The 15,106-nt window shown below is 39.9% G+C and overlaps 1 protein-coding gene across 1 annotated transcript; it reads left to right on the top strand.

Annotated features, from left to right (window-relative positions):
* The first annotated feature begins 240 nt into the window (after positions 1 to 240).
* VDAC2 (voltage dependent anion channel 2) lies at positions 241 to 14,761 on the top strand. Its single transcript, XM_074874571.1, has 9 exons — positions 241 to 399; positions 4,515 to 4,586; positions 5,455 to 5,504; positions 7,748 to 7,900; positions 7,989 to 8,041; positions 8,476 to 8,703; positions 9,927 to 10,077; positions 10,964 to 11,021; positions 11,862 to 14,761. Exons 2-9 carry the CDS (start codon positions 4,520 to 4,522, stop codon positions 11,951 to 11,953), a joined length of 852 nt encoding a protein of 283 aa, XP_074730672.1. The 5' UTR covers positions 241 to 399; positions 4,515 to 4,519; the 3' UTR covers positions 11,954 to 14,761.
* Positions 14,762 to 15,106: the final 345 nt, after the last annotated feature.

The following is a 15,106-nucleotide window of genomic DNA, read 5'->3' as shown; positions in this document are numbered from 1 at the left end:
GCCACCGCAAGCCCCGCCCGCCACCGCAGGACCCCTCTTCGCCGTCGGGGCTGCCCCACCGAGCGCCTGCCGGACCGCGGCGCCCCTACCCGCCTCCTCGCTCGGGGCTGCGGCGTCTCCCGCCGCCCCCCGGCTCTGGGCCCCGGGCGGCGACGCCTCCCGCAGGCCGGACGGCGGCGCGGTGCGGCGGGCGGCGGGGGGGAGGCGGGGGGAGGCGGCGGGCGGGGCGGCCCCGGCTCGTTGGGGTCCTGTGCGGCGGCGGCGGGCGGGCGGATCGGTGTCTCCTTCAGTTCGCCCTCCAGTGCCAGCGGCTGCAGCAGCGCGGCCTCCTCACGGCGAGACCCGCCTGCGCCCCCGGCCTCGCTCCGCCCGGCCCCGCCGCCCTCCCGCGTTAGCCAGGTGCCGGCCTGGGCTGCAACCGGCCCCGCGGGAGCAGGGGAGGCGGGCGGGGCTCGCCCGTGTGCGAGCGGGCGGAGGGGTGGCGAGTGGGGCCGGGGACCGCGTGGGGCCGGCGGCGTCTTCCCCAGCGCCCAGGCTCACGGCACGGACGGACGGGCGGGCGGGGCGGCGGCGGCCGGCAGGGGGCTGTGGGGGGCTGTTTCTCCGCACGCGTTGCCCCTTACCGCCTCCCGCCGCGGCCTCCGCAGGCGCCGCGCCCTCCTCGGCGTGCGAGCCCGGCCCGGGCCGCGGTTACATAAGGGGCGGCGGGAGGGGGTCAGGCCGGGATGCCCAAGATGGCCGCGTGGAGGAGTTCACCTTGCGGCGGCAGCGGGCGCCGCTGGCCCTGGCGGCGGGCCTGGCGGCAGCGGGCGGCCTGGGCGCGGGGCAAGGACCTGGCGCTGGGCGCCGCCGCCCGGGCCCTTCCCTGGTACGGTGTGCCGCCTCCCCCTGCGTCCCGGCCTGGCTCTTCGCATCCCCGTGTTCCCTTTCGGTGTCCTTCTTTTCTGGGAGGTTCTGCTTTACGTCTGCTTTCGGTTTCTGAACACGCTGTTATTTTCAGATGTTTAATTTTCTTTCCCTTCTCCGTAGAGTCTCTAAATCGGCCTAGCTATGGCTACTAGACTAGTGTGCCCACCTGAGAGATGTCAGTAGGGAGAGAGCTGAAACAAGGGTGATGAGGTGGTGTTTTTTCTTTAAGCTTTAGTAGCAGTGTAAGTCTAAAAGTCAGCGTGTGTCCAATGTATTTTAGCAAAGTATTTTTTGAATATTATCAATTTCTCTGTTGCTGTTTACACTGCTGGAATACAATTTCAGTGTAGTGATTGCCATTTTTTAAAAAAATTATATGAGCACTTAAGTGGTTTTATTATAGCCTGATCTTCAATATCCTGAGATCTTAAAATTGTTAGACATCTTTACAGAAGTCTTTGGCATTCCTTCAATTGTAGGTTCTGAGAGAGTTTTGATATACTACCTCGAAGGACAACTGATGTAATAATTCTGATAACATGAATACATTTTCCTGTTCTTGGGATGATTTTTTTTTTTACAGAAGAAGGACACATGCTTGTTGCTTTTGAGTAACAGATTAATTAAACTTCTTTTAGGAGGCATGAAACAAAGATCAGGATGGAGCTCCCACTTGATTCAAGTAGATTCTGTGTTTTTGAAATGAGGAGTAAGATTATCTGATAGTTGCTTTCACAACAAACCTCTTGTTAAATGGTACTTATTTAGTTACTTCTAATTAGTTTTTAAGTGAAAGACACTTCAAAATAGGGTTGAAGAAAATTACTTCTGATTATAAGAATTTGTAAACCTAGGTAACTTGCTAACATTGGAGGACATGAGAATGATTTTTTTTTTTTTTTTTTTTGCCCTGTTTTCATTTAATGAGCATTCTGATGATGGCACTGGCTTATCAGGTATTTAATATACCCAAAATTAACTCTTGGTTTCCCCTTTTGTCCTCATCCATTCCTGTTAGTATAGCATTAGAACAGCAGTGTGACAGTTGTACTCTTTTTTAACTTTTTATCACAAAATTTGGCTGTAGGCTGGAATGTCTGACAAATACTGTTTGGCTTCCTTGCAATGGGAAGGATGCCTACCTAGGCCAGATAAAATGGCAACATCCTTTTTACTGTAGTAATCCTTTGAATTTAGACATAGATACCAGCTTGGTAACTTCTCAGGACATTACTGCTTAGCATAAATCTCTTGTCTGTAATTGTTGTCTAGTCAGATTGGGAACATTGAAAACAAAAGTGAAAAGCTCATTTATATATTTATACTGTAAAAGCCTGTTTGTTCTAAAGGCTAGTATAAAACTTTAAAACCAGAAATAATTATTCTTCTGAAGATGCTAGTTGGAAGTGAGAACTGTTCATTAGAAGAAAAATACATAGCTAAACCTTCTCTAAATTATTTTAAACTGCTACTCAATTGTACAGTTGCTGTACAGCAGAAATTTAGAGGAGGAAGAGCAGTGTTCCAACACTTTCTCATAATTTGGTCTACCACCTGTTTATTTTTATCAAATAAATAATAGGATCCATTTAATCTCATGTCACTGGGGTTAGTATCTGTCCTGCTGTAGAATTTTTTTTCTTATTTATTTATATTTTCTTATTTATTATGGACTTGAACTTGGGCTAGGCCTTTTTAAGCTTCAAAGGCTCTAAGTCATTTTCATGTCTTTTTTTTTTTTAGTTTAACTCTGGAAAAACAGACTTGTTTTACGTTCTTGAACAAGTCACGCATGTCTTGTTGTAGTGACCTGCTTGTAGAGTTTACAAGTTGTTACTAATGAAGGGGTTTTAAAATTTTTTTTTCATTAAACTATAAATGTAAATGTTGTTGTGCAGAGGAGGTTGAAGTTATCTTCTTACGGCTTAGGGAAGTGGAGTAAGGTACTCTGGAAGACTGCATTAGAAATTGTAAAAAGATAAGAAGCAGTCCTATGCCTTACCAATGATTGCTAAAATATTTTTTTTTAAATAGCAGTTCATACAATTAGGCTGTATATGGCAGGTGTAATTTGGTGGTGTTTTTTATATGGATGCTATTCTGAAACAACAGTCTGTTTAGTGGAATGGTGCCCTAAAGGAATTCTTTCTGAATCGAGTGTTCCAGGAAAGTTTTCCTTTTATAGTAGATAAGGCCATGAAAAGATGGAAAGAAACTTTAAGGGGGGGGGGGGGGGGAGCTTGCCTTGATTCCATATTATGGAATACACTTATCTTCTGCAGATCTCTGCAAGATAAACAATTCTATAGCCAGGTGTTGAAAATTTAAGTATTGGATAAAAGTACTATATAAAAATGAAAGTTATCTTTTGTGCTTTCAGTTGAAAGGTAACTGAAGATATTTTTCCATTTACTTAAACAAAAACAACAAAAAACCCCAAATGAGCAAGATAAACAGTCAATTATGTTAATCTGACTTTCTCTGCAAAACAAATGTGACCAATCATTTTGAAAAGATAAGATTTTTGTTTGCTTGTGTTTAGCCTTTTAATGGTGCTCTATCTAGTTAGTTTCATTGTTCTTCCCCCCCCCCCCCCCCCTTTTTTTTTTCCCCACTTTTACAGCATGGGGGGAGTTAACTCTTTGAAATATGCTCTGTTTTCTGTATTTTAAAGTGTTAAAATACAGTGCCTCTGTAACAGTGGCCATTTGCTATTGAAATCGTGGGAAAACAGTCACTGAAGGAAGGTACAGATAGAGTGTATCTTCACTGGGAGGAGAAACCATACAGGCCTGTGTGAGACCTTAGGCTGGTATCTGTCCTTTGGGCCAGGGAGGCTGGGTCATAGCTAGTCTTGAATGACAGATTCTTTAACAGTGAGATTGCCAGAGGCTCCCCATCTGAGAAAGGGACTTTTAAAGAGAGCTTTTGTCACTCACCTAGGACTCCTACCACTTTGTTTTAAATGAGCAAGACAACTCCCCAAATATAAACTCTTGTGTGTTAATGGAGGCGGGGAACTTAATCAGATTTATTACTAGTTAATGGTATTAGATGTTCCTTTTTAAATTGTATGTGTACCATTTAAAAAAATGGGGCAAATGATGTTGCAAAGCAGATATGCACTCTTTTTACATTTTGAAAATGACTTTGCAGGTCCTTTCAGGTAATTTTCATGAGCATCTGTCAAATTTGACTTTGTGGAACTGCAGGAAGTAACTGTCTGCGTTATAGTCTTTCAGATTTACAGTTTCCTGGTTTTTGGTGGTAACTGCCAACTCTGGAAATGTGAGCTATTAGTTGATTTCTGGTAATTAAAAATGTATGGAGAAATCTACTTGAAAAATCAGGAACTGGGTGGTCTTGCAATGCCTTTTCTCTACAAGCAGATTACCTAAGCTGAGAAAGCATTTAGTATTCACAGTGACCATCGCTGAAAATCTGTAGGTGTTTCACAGAATACTGTGATTGTTTGAGCCATCTGTCTATTACCTGTCTTCATATATGAATCTACCTTAAAGAGTATCTTCAAAGAGTTATGGTAGCATTTTCTTTGTGCTCACACTGATAAAAGGTTCACTATTAATGAGCCCGTTACCTTTCAGCTCCAATGGCGATTCCTCCATCATATGTAGACCTTGGCAAATCTGCCAGAGATATCTTCAATAAAGGATATGGTAAGAATAGTACCTTTTATAAAACATTTTGTCTGTGGTGCATCAATGAATTGCCTTTTTAAGCCTGTATGTAAAATTGAATGCTCAAATGCTTGTGTTTGAGGAGGGGGAAGGTGTGTTGCTTTTATATTATTGCCATCAACTAACAGATCACTAGAGGCTTTTTGTGGGCTGTTTTGATGTGAAATCTGTTAAATCTTACTGCTTTAGACACATAAATGTCAGGTGTACAATATGCAAGAATGTAAGCATCAAGTGTAATTTAACTTAGGAGTACACTTTGTTTACCAATCTGTGCCACTACATTTGTTGATACAGAAAGGGAGGGATATATACCACTGTAACATTACAGCCTTTTTTGAAATAGAAAGAGGAATAGCTGTTGGGATAAAGAATCCTTTAACATTTTAAAATGCTTTAATACCAGGCAGTTGCATAGTTGAATTCTGCTTTGTTACAGTGCTGTTTGTTTTTGGTCTTTGGGAATGCACGTGGGGGCTCTTTCACCAAGACTGTCACTCAGCTCTAAGGGTAACAGTGTGAATTGACACTCCTATAAAACCTACTTACATGACAGTTCCAGTGGCTGTGTATTTCCCAGTGACTTCAGTTTTAAAGTAGTTAAATGTACAGTGTACAACTGAGAGATTATTCTCCACTTTCGATGTGGTGATGATAGAATAGAACTCCTGGCTTGCTCCACAGTGGCCTCCTCTACCCACTGTGGCATCTAAAATTTGAGTGTTACTGAAGTCAGCCTTATTTTTATTATATCTGTATATATATGGCACACTGCCGAGACTGCTTGGAAAATGTGCATGGTCTCAGTTAAAGCCTATTGGTGTAACTTTGTCTTCTGTTTGTTAAGGTTTTGGGTTGGTGAAACTGGATGTGAAAACAAAATCTGCAAGCGGAGTGGTGAGTTTAAATACCTTTCATTATTTTTTTTTTTTTCTGGATATGTTCTGATATTTAATTAGAAAGGACACCTTCCGTATGCTGTTGAATAGTTTATAGGTTATATGAATGATAAACTTTTGGTGTAAAACCATTTCAGAAGTCCCTAAACATCTGAATGTAATGGGGTATCCTATCGCACTGTTTAGTTTATTAGTTGTCCCTCACCTTAATGTCTGAAGGTGAACAAATAGCTGACACATTTTTGAAGTATTTTAATGTATCAATCATAGTACACAGAAATTATTTCTAAAGTACCTTGTGATACTACTTGGAGGAAATTTGTGGCATCTCGATGCTTGTGTGAAGTAGTTGGCAGTGAATTAGCACATTGAGTCTTTGGCTCCTCTTTAAAGGTATTAGAGTGCTGCAGTAATGTTTTGTGCAAGATGTCTTGGTCATGCAAGCAGTGCCTCCTGTAACTTCTCTATCTCTAGAGTAGACTTTGCAAGATAGAAAGGTATATTATTTTTTTTTCCATAACTGGAAGCTTTAAGAGTGTAACTGGCTGTTAGAAACAAGGTGTGTGGGTTATATGTTGTGTCTTTTCTAGAAGTCTGTATCTCCACTGAAGCACAGTTTGCAAGAACCCTATTATAGGTGTAGCTATTCTTATTTTAGCCTGTTTCTTTTGAGGACTACCTGTATTACTCTGAAAAATCCAAGCCCTCATGTGAATCCCATATCAGTTATTAGGCATCCTTCCCAGGAGGAGAAAGCGTTGGCATGTATGTACTGCAGATGCTTTAAAGCAGAGATAAGAGATAATGTAATAATTTGCTGCTCCTAAAGCTATTACCACAATGGTTGCGGTCAGATATGCCGTGTGCACTAGGAATAGCACAAAGCAAGAAGTTAAAGCTGAAAGTTATTTGGACTTGAAGTTGCATAGTCCCTGTCACTTGCTAGGAAATAGGCCTCACTAGAATTATGCAACTGTGAAGATGGTTTAGTGGTTCACTAACATAATACAAGTAGATGTCTTGGCCATGGTTAAATTTGATCAGCCACCATTAAAGAACAGTGGGCGCTTGTGATGTGTGGTAGGTTTTGGACTGTGAGAATATGAATGCTTAGGGATTTGTGATTTCAAATCCGTGTTTCCTTCTGGGGGAGGTGAGTGTGAGGAGTCAATCTGAAAAGTAATACTCTGCGTGGAGGAAGTCAGAGATAAAAATTTTTATTTATATGCTTTAAAATGTTGAAATAATAAACTTTTAAAATCATGAGGGCAATAACATTTCAGTGGAAAGAGCTTTTTAACATATATTTGCAAACCAAACTTCCACTTCTACCAGATATTGCCTTTAGTTTCTGAGTAGTGGAACACAGAATTTATTCATTCTGTCATTGTGAGTAACCAAATAGAGACATCAAAGACTACTTAGTTTAATAAGGAGATGTGAGTGATAGTGCTAACTTCTAAATTGTTTCAAGAATTCTAAGTAATACTTTATCAGAAGCATACAATTAAACGTTGCCTTAGTTCACAATTCAAACATGAATGTTCCTCCAGTGTGTCATTAAACCTGACAGGGGAAGAGGAATTTTATAGATGTCAGTAAAAACGCATGTACCTATGGCTTGTGTGAAAGTCTGCTGCATTGGTTAGACTAAGAACTCTCTCAAAAAGCAACCCCCACCCCCCCAAAAACCCAAACCACCACCTGCCCCACCCCTAATTTGAAAAACAATGACATTCTATGACATTTTACAGTTGTACATAATTTATCTTTAGAGGTGGTTGACTGGAATAATGAAAATATATATGTGATCCTTAAAGAATTTTGCTGGAGTTGCGTTATGTGCCTTAGGGCTCTTGGTTTCATTTTTAATTTGCTCATTAGGAGTGTCAGATTAACCTTATATTTCAGGAATCTGTTTCTGCTTTTAAGGAGAATACTTACAGTAACTACTGTCTTGCTTCTGAAATATGTTGCAAACCTGTACATTTTGTAATAGTGGCAGAAACACTGCAATTGAGATGGGGAGTGGGAGGAGGCCTCTGTGGGCATGAATTGTTTAGGACTTCTTGTCTGTGTCTTTCCCCCGCCTCCCCCCACAAGTTGTCTAATGTTAAAATTGCTGCATAGAATAACAAGATCTTAGAGTTTGCTGAAGAAAAGTCTTTTCTCTTTTGGCACTGTGTGATGCTTTCAGGATCACATGTATTTTCTGTATAACATGGACACTGTCCTTTTTAGGAATTCACAACATCTGGTTCATCGAACACAGACACTGGAAAAGTGAATGGAAGCTTGGAGACCAAATACAAGTGGGCTGAGTATGGGCTGACTTTCACAGAAAAATGGAACACAGATAACACTCTGGGAACAGAAATTGCAATTGAAGATCAGGTAATAGATTAAGAGAGTATTTATTTGTGTTACTGAGCTAGCAGAACTGAATTTATAGCTTTATCTTATCTTCTCCCCCTTCAATTAGATTGCCAAAGGTTTGAAGTTGACATTTGATACAACTTTCTCACCAAATACAGGGTAAGAATTATTAGCCTTTTCACCTTATTTAGGGCAGTAAGAACACCCCATGATCAGTAAATGTTCATCCGGTCTGTTGTATTGACACTTACATGGTTTGCTATTGATCCAAATGAAGAAATCCCAGTGCTAAAGGCTTCTGCTCTTTACCATCACATCTTATTCTATGGGCTTAGTATTGGACATTTCACAACAGTTCACTTTGCTTATTTTTTGGGATAGAAATACCTGTAAGATTACGAGAGGCATGAAAATGTCTCTGTGTTCGTCACAAAATGCCTGTTTGCAGTAGCCCTGTACTTACTTGATGGGCCAGTCTAGAGGATGTATGTGCATGGCATTTAGATACATTGTGTGGAGTCATATGGCTCGAATTTGACAGTTCATTGAGGAGGATCAAGCTTTGTCTTAAGATAACTGTTTCTCTGTTTCAGAAAGAAAAGTGGTAAAATTAAGTCAGCTTATAAACGTGAATGCCTAAACCTAGGTTGTGATGTTGACTTTGATTTTGCTGGACCTGCAATCCATGGTTCAGCTGTCTTTGGTTATGAAGGCTGGCTTGCTGGCTATCAGATGACTTTCGATAGTGCCAAATCAAAATTGACAAGAAATAACTTCTCTGTGGGTTACAAGACTGGAGACTTCCAACTGCACACTAATGTGTAAGTACTGAAAATTGTGTCCAGATTTACAGAAGCAGGCTTTTTCTACCTTTCTCTCTAGTCAGAATACAAATGCTTGCAAGGCCATTAGGTGGAGTGCATTTTTCAACAGGAAACTCTTAGCTAAATGCTAAGTGTTACTTTGTATCTCTCTTTCAAAACAGTAAATACTCCTGGCTTGTTAGCGCTTAGAGCATGGTATATGCTACAGCTTAGCAAACAGCGAAGTACATCCAAATGAGAAGTGCAGTAGTTCAGTTATGCAGAGCTGATCGTAACCGTTTTTCCAGCTTTCTGGTTACCGTGAATTGTATCTGACTCAAATCTACTGCCCTTAAATTAGTTAGAGGTAGTGATTAGTGTCAGGCTGTTTAAGTAGGCCAGTAGTAGTTTCTGGAGCAAGACTAGAGCTTTATTTTTGGACTTCTTGAGTAGGTTCATCTTCTTGCCTGTCTGGGACGATGAGTGCATGAAGCACTTAGAGTGTGTAACTAAAGTGTAAGACATCTTGTTTATGAACTTCTTTCAGACTTGCTGCATTTAGATCTTAAATGCTCTTCAGAGCAAGCTGATCAAAACCTACTGAAGAACATGGTGTTTTCAATATAAGTTAATAAAAATTGGTGGTGTTCCAGTGCATTTAATTAGGAAATAACTTATCTGATTTTTGAGGTAGAAGTTTGCCCTTTTGGAGGGGGAGGATGGGTATTGTATCAGGGTTTATAGAGGTCGAGGGGTATGGGAGGAAGCTGCAAAACACTTGTATAGTCTGGGCTGTGAGAATTCCATTTCAGTTTACTTATGTCAAACATTGCAACAGATCTTTAGAAAGGTCATCTAATTCTTTAGGAATATATGTATTCAGTAATCATAGAATTCAGAATGCCTGTTTCCGAACTGTTAACATTCATCTGTTTTGTAAGGGTGTGATCTGGAATTACATTCAAGTACTTGGTTCAACATTAGTGTGAGAATTAGCTGTAGCACTCAAATATCTTTTTTTCCCATGAATTACTGCAGTTTTATTTTGCCTTGAAGCCTTTGTTCATCTTCCCTTCTCCTATTGAAAAATGTGAAACAACTGAAACTTTTGGAATTCTCATTTGAATAAAAATTTGAAGTAGTTAAAAAAAAAAAAAAAAAAAAACCACACCAAAAACCAACAACCCAACCGTTGGGACTATGTAAATATAGGAAACTAACTTTTTTCTTAATTTGTGCAGCAATGATGGTTCAGAATTTGGTGGGTCAATTTACCAGAAAGTGAGCGACAATCTTGAAACTGCTGTAAACCTGGCCTGGACAGCAGGTAGCAACAGCACTCGCTTTGGCATTGCGGCTAAATACAAGTTGGATTCCACTGCTTCTATCTCTGTAAGTATGGCTCTAACCAAAAGGGTTATGCAAAGCACAGTGTTACTTTCAGTGCAAAAGAAGGTAATAGGTCAGGAAGTCTTGTAGGAATTACTCTTACAATCCAGGCAGTTATAATTAAACCAGCAGTATTTAAATTCTATAATGTTGCATGCAGCAAACTCTTTTAGAATCGGACTGTCAAATGTTGTGCTACTCTAGAGGACTCGATGTATTTATTTAAAAAAAAACAAAAAAAAAACCCCTCATGTCTAGTTCCATAAGTTTACAGAATTTCTTCAAAACCAGTTTTTGGGAGCTCCGTCACGTTCTCATGGTGAGAAGTCTGGTGATACTGTTTAAAAAGGCGATATGCAGAAAAGTTTTCTGTGTTACAAAGTATAGAACTGAACCTGGATTGTGGGAATCAGCCTATAGAGGAAGTGATGCCAAGCAAGATAAATAATTTTGCACATATTGTTTATGATGATATTATGAAATGTTTGCTGCTTGACTGATTGGACCTGCAAGATACTAGTTCTTTTGTAATAGTATGAACACGGAGGATTCTTCTGAAGTGGCTTGTTTTGGGACACTGGTGGTAAATTGCCATGGCCACCTGAAAAGGGGAAAGTGGGGAAGTTCACCTGCCAAATTATGTTCCAATAACAGTACTCCCTGCCCTTACATTCTGTCTGCTCTTAAATATGTTACTACTTCACCTGTAAGTTGGGGGGCAAGGCCATAGCTGGCAAGAATCCAGTAAGCACAGAGATACTGAAAGGACAAGTAAAACTTGATTAAGTTGATAGTGGCAGTTTTGCCATAGTTATTCTAGCTTCTGAATGATAACAAAGAACTGATCAGTTCCAACATTTCAATTGCTTTTGTCTTGGGTTTTTTTCAGGCAAAAGTGAACAATTCTAGTCTAGTCGGAGTGGGTTACACCCAAACCCTGAGGCCAGGTAAGGGTTATCACATGAATTATGTCACATACATCCCTTTTATGCATCACAAAGAAAATCTTGGACATCTTGCATTTATATGCAACTATTTCGCTTCTTCAGAATAATTTTGTCTTGAAGGCAAAGTAGGTGTTTTATAGGAGCTTATGTTGGACATTAAACCTTTATCTAAACAAGACAAATTCCACTGTATCTAATAGTATTTCTGCATCACTCCTCATTGATTTGTGTAGGAATGGACTGTATTGTGTTTTGATAGCTTAGCTTTAGGCTGAGCAAAGCAGTCTTTCTTTGGCATAGCTTTCTCCAGTCATATCATATTGAATGATAGCAGGTCTTGAAATAATGATTAATCATCAAAGAACATACTTCCTGCTCTTCATACTTAGTAAAAAAACCTCCAGAACTGAACTTGTTCTGCTTAAATATGGAAAAGACCTGTTAATGCTATATTACCATTGGTTAGTTCCTTACTTGAAAACCATAAAAATCGTAGTTTCATTCCATCTTCCTTGGTACAAGTGTCTGTCTTACTGTGCGTAATTTTCCTCCTTTGCACACCTTAATGTAGAAAAGGAGAACTCTTGTGTACTTAGCAATTAGAGACTTCGTATATCCACTCTATAACGTGGTGGTATTTACAAAAAGCATCTAGCTTGATTCACATGACTATAGGCTTCAATAGATTTAATGGGTAAATGTATTTTTGTGTAGAAATCGTTAGAGGAAAGTAATGACATGGAAAAGGAGCTACAACTGGGACTTGTAATGATGGAGGTTGAGTTGCATGAAAGATACTCTGCTTGTATGTTCTAAACGTGCTGTTTAAAAATTTTACAGGTGTGAAGCTTACGCTGTCTGCCCTGATAGATGGAAAGAGCATCAATGCTGGTGGCCATAAACTTGGTCTTGGCCTGGAATTGGAGGCTTAAAAAGGCAAAGAAACTGCTGCAGAGAAGGGATATCAGAAGAATTTGGCCTTAAAATGTATTTCCAATGTGACCAGCAGGCTTTTTTTCCCAAGAAGGATGACCTAGAACAAGAGCTGTATTTGGAGTATTTAGACAGTTACTTGTTAGCTGGTTTCTAGTTAAATTGGTTACCCATCTAGTTAAAATTCTGCATTAGTGCAGTCACTTAAACATTATTTAAATGTATTTAACTGTTTAATGCGCTACCCACAAATAATGAAATAGACATTTATGAAAACTGTACAATTGTGTGCATGTTTGTTTTTATGTTCCTTTTAACATTTGATATTGCCATTGAATGAAAAATGGATCAGTGGATGTTTTGAAATGAGGTCAACAATTTTGTTAAATCACCTGAAGTAGAAGTACGTTTGGTATCCCAAGACAAATTATGAATAAAGCAAGTACACACACATACTTGTGCCTCAGATATTTTAAGAGTTAAGATACGAGGGTAGTGCTCAGTTAAGTTTTAGCTTAAAATAATCCAAGAAGTAGTGCTCTATACCTTTGTGCAATTAAGGACACCACCCCCTCACCCTCTTCCCCGCCCCTGACAACACTGAATATAGGTGGTTTTCACTGAACAGTTGGATTCCTCAAGCAAGTTGAATGTGCTTTTCTGTCAGGTAAGACTTGTCGTGACACAATGGTTTAATTCCCCCTGCGTTCCATGGGCAAGATTTACTGCATTACTAGTTGGCCTCCTGATGCAAAGAGTGCAGAATGATGTACTTGGCATACTGAGACATTTAAGAACTGCTCCTTGATGCTTTTGGCCAAGGAGTGAAAAACCTCACCACAAACACACCTTTTGCTTATTTGTATGAAGTGAGATGTATCTCTGCAATTGAACATAACAGTGTAATGGTATAACAGCCTGCTTTTATCCAAGCTGCTGTGAGGTTTCTGCTTACAGTGACCGAAATAAAGGCTTAATTTAAGTGGAGATGAAGGAAAATACATCCGATTTTGCTTTCCTTTTGACTAATAAATCTTGGCAGATAGACATTTAAGTCCAGAAACATGCAGAATAATGGAAAAACTCTCTCATGTTTTTCCAGGATAGAATTAAGAGAATAGAAATATGAGGGATATTTGGTCCCTGAGCATAACATCCCTTAAGGTCAAATATAACTAGCTTTGAATGCTTTAAACGTGGAATATATTAAATACATGTAGTTACAGTGCTTACATTTAAGAATAGGGATTTATTGAGTTCAAGGGAGTGCCTGGAGCCTACTCCTTACAGTCTCATGGCTGAGAAGGGTATCTTGATACTTAGTTGTGCAGTCTGTAGTTCACAGCAGCCTCTTTTACAGAGCAGGTGGCTAGCTTATGATCAGGAAGCTTTATCTCTGGTTTGCAAGCTGTGTTTGGTTCATGCTGGATTAGACTTAACCCTCATAAAAGTCCTAGTGATTTGTTCGAGGTCTTGTTCCAATCTTGCACTATTGCCCTCATAGTCAAATTCTCAAGTACTCTGTTGTAAACAGCCTGTGTTCAGGCTTTAGCTGTGGAATAGCTGAGCCACCTTCTTTGCAGAAGGTGGAGCAGAGCTTAAGCTTCCAGCTCAGGCTCTTGAGCAGGCTTGCTAGTGTATTCGACTAGTTTTGTTACATGGCAAAGCGAAAGTTTGGCAGCATTTGTGCTTTGGAGTACCTTTATTGATGTTCTCACTAAACGTCCTTTTCTGAGGAGCACTTCCACTACTTGGTGATGGAAGAAGCATGTAAGGTGCAATTTTTGGCACTCTTATTGCATATTAATGTTCGAAAACTGTATTTTTAGTTTGAAGTGTTCTTATGTGCTAGACCACTTAAAGGTAGAGACTGTGCAGGCAGACATTTGAATTTTAGTACGGGTTCTTTTCAGTATAACCATCTTTTGTGCCTCACAAAGTGTGTCCAGGCTTCTGAAAGAAGAATAAATGCTGTGTGTCTGTATGCATTGTCCAGCTATAGCACCTGGGCAAATAAAGGACTTTTGTCTTTTATTTATGAATGATGCCTTGTTTGCATCCTTAAACCAGCATAGCTGCAACACTGTTTCTCATTTTTTGGAAGCTTTCAATAGGGCTGTAGTGGTCTAGTAGTCTGACAGTTTTTTATGGTAGTAGTTTGTATTTTTTTGTGGGTGGTGGTTTGGTTGGTTTTTTGTTTTGGGTTTTGTTTTTTTTTTTTTTTTTAGAAACAGCTACTCTAACTGTTACTTCACTACCTGCTGCTCACCTCTAGCTGTTTTTCCTGAGGGCACAAAATGGGCAAGTGAAATAAAAGCAGATATTGCAGAGCTTCTCTTCAACTCTTCATACAAATTAGTAAGGGAAAGCTTGAACCGATTCATTTTACTGTTTTCCTGTGCATCACTTCACTAGTCCTCAGCCTTTTAACCTTAAGTAGTTTCATTTGTTATAATGCTGATAGGCAACTGGAGAAATAAAAGGGCTCTGCAGTAGTTAAGACAATTGTGAAAATGTGAGTTTTCCTAAAATATTCTGTCATAAATCACTACTTTGAGCATGAAAAGGAAGTTCAGTGTCTATTGACATCTCTCAAGTGAGGCTTATAAAAACGGCTTTCAAACTTTCTTTTCAACTGTGTTACAGAAGCTGGTGGTGTAATTGGAGTTTTGTGGTAAGGAATGTTGGTAGTTTAAATAGCTCCATTTTGTTAGAACATGTAAAAAGCCTTAATGATAACTTTGAGTGCTAGCCAGCCTTTCCTCAGGTGTCATTCTGAATAAAATAAAAACACTTGAGATAACCAATGACCTGAGCATGGCTGTGCATCTTGTTTGTGTGAACTGTAGCATTGCATTCCTGCCTGGTACAGCTGGACTAGGGGTTGTCCGTGTGCATATTGCAAGGAGACTTAATTATGCTTTCATAAATAAAAAAACCTTTCACATGAGATTATGATGCCCTGAATTTTGCAAGTTACTGAGTAACTTGAACATTTATGTTCTTGCTGTGCTGTAGAAATTCTCCAGATTGTTTCAATGAACCTTGCACTCTTCACATGGTTCAGCTTGGTGTAGTATACTCTTAAATCTGCCTCTTGTGCACTGCAGTCATTCAAAACCAGGAAGTTTGTCTGGAACTATTTTGGGATG

This window comes from Strix uralensis, chromosome 7 (genome assembly GCF_047716275.1).
Source record: "Strix uralensis isolate ZFMK-TIS-50842 chromosome 7, bStrUra1, whole genome shotgun sequence".
NCBI lineage: Eukaryota > Metazoa > Chordata > Aves > Strigiformes > Strigidae > Strix > Strix uralensis.
This window is presented reverse-complemented; position numbering and strand designations above follow the sequence as displayed.

Coding starts and splice junctions, on each gene's coding strand:
- VDAC2 (XM_074874571.1), top strand. CDS start 4,520: ATGGCGATTCCTCCATCATATGTAGACCTTGGCAAATCTGCCAGAGAT. Junction 4,587..5,454: donor TATCTTCAATAAAGGATATG/GTAAGAATAGTA, acceptor CTGTTTGTTAAG/GTTTTGGGTTGGTGAAACTG. Junction 7,901..7,988: donor AAATTGCAATTGAAGATCAG/GTAATAGATTAA, acceptor CCCTTCAATTAG/ATTGCCAAAGGTTTGAAGTT.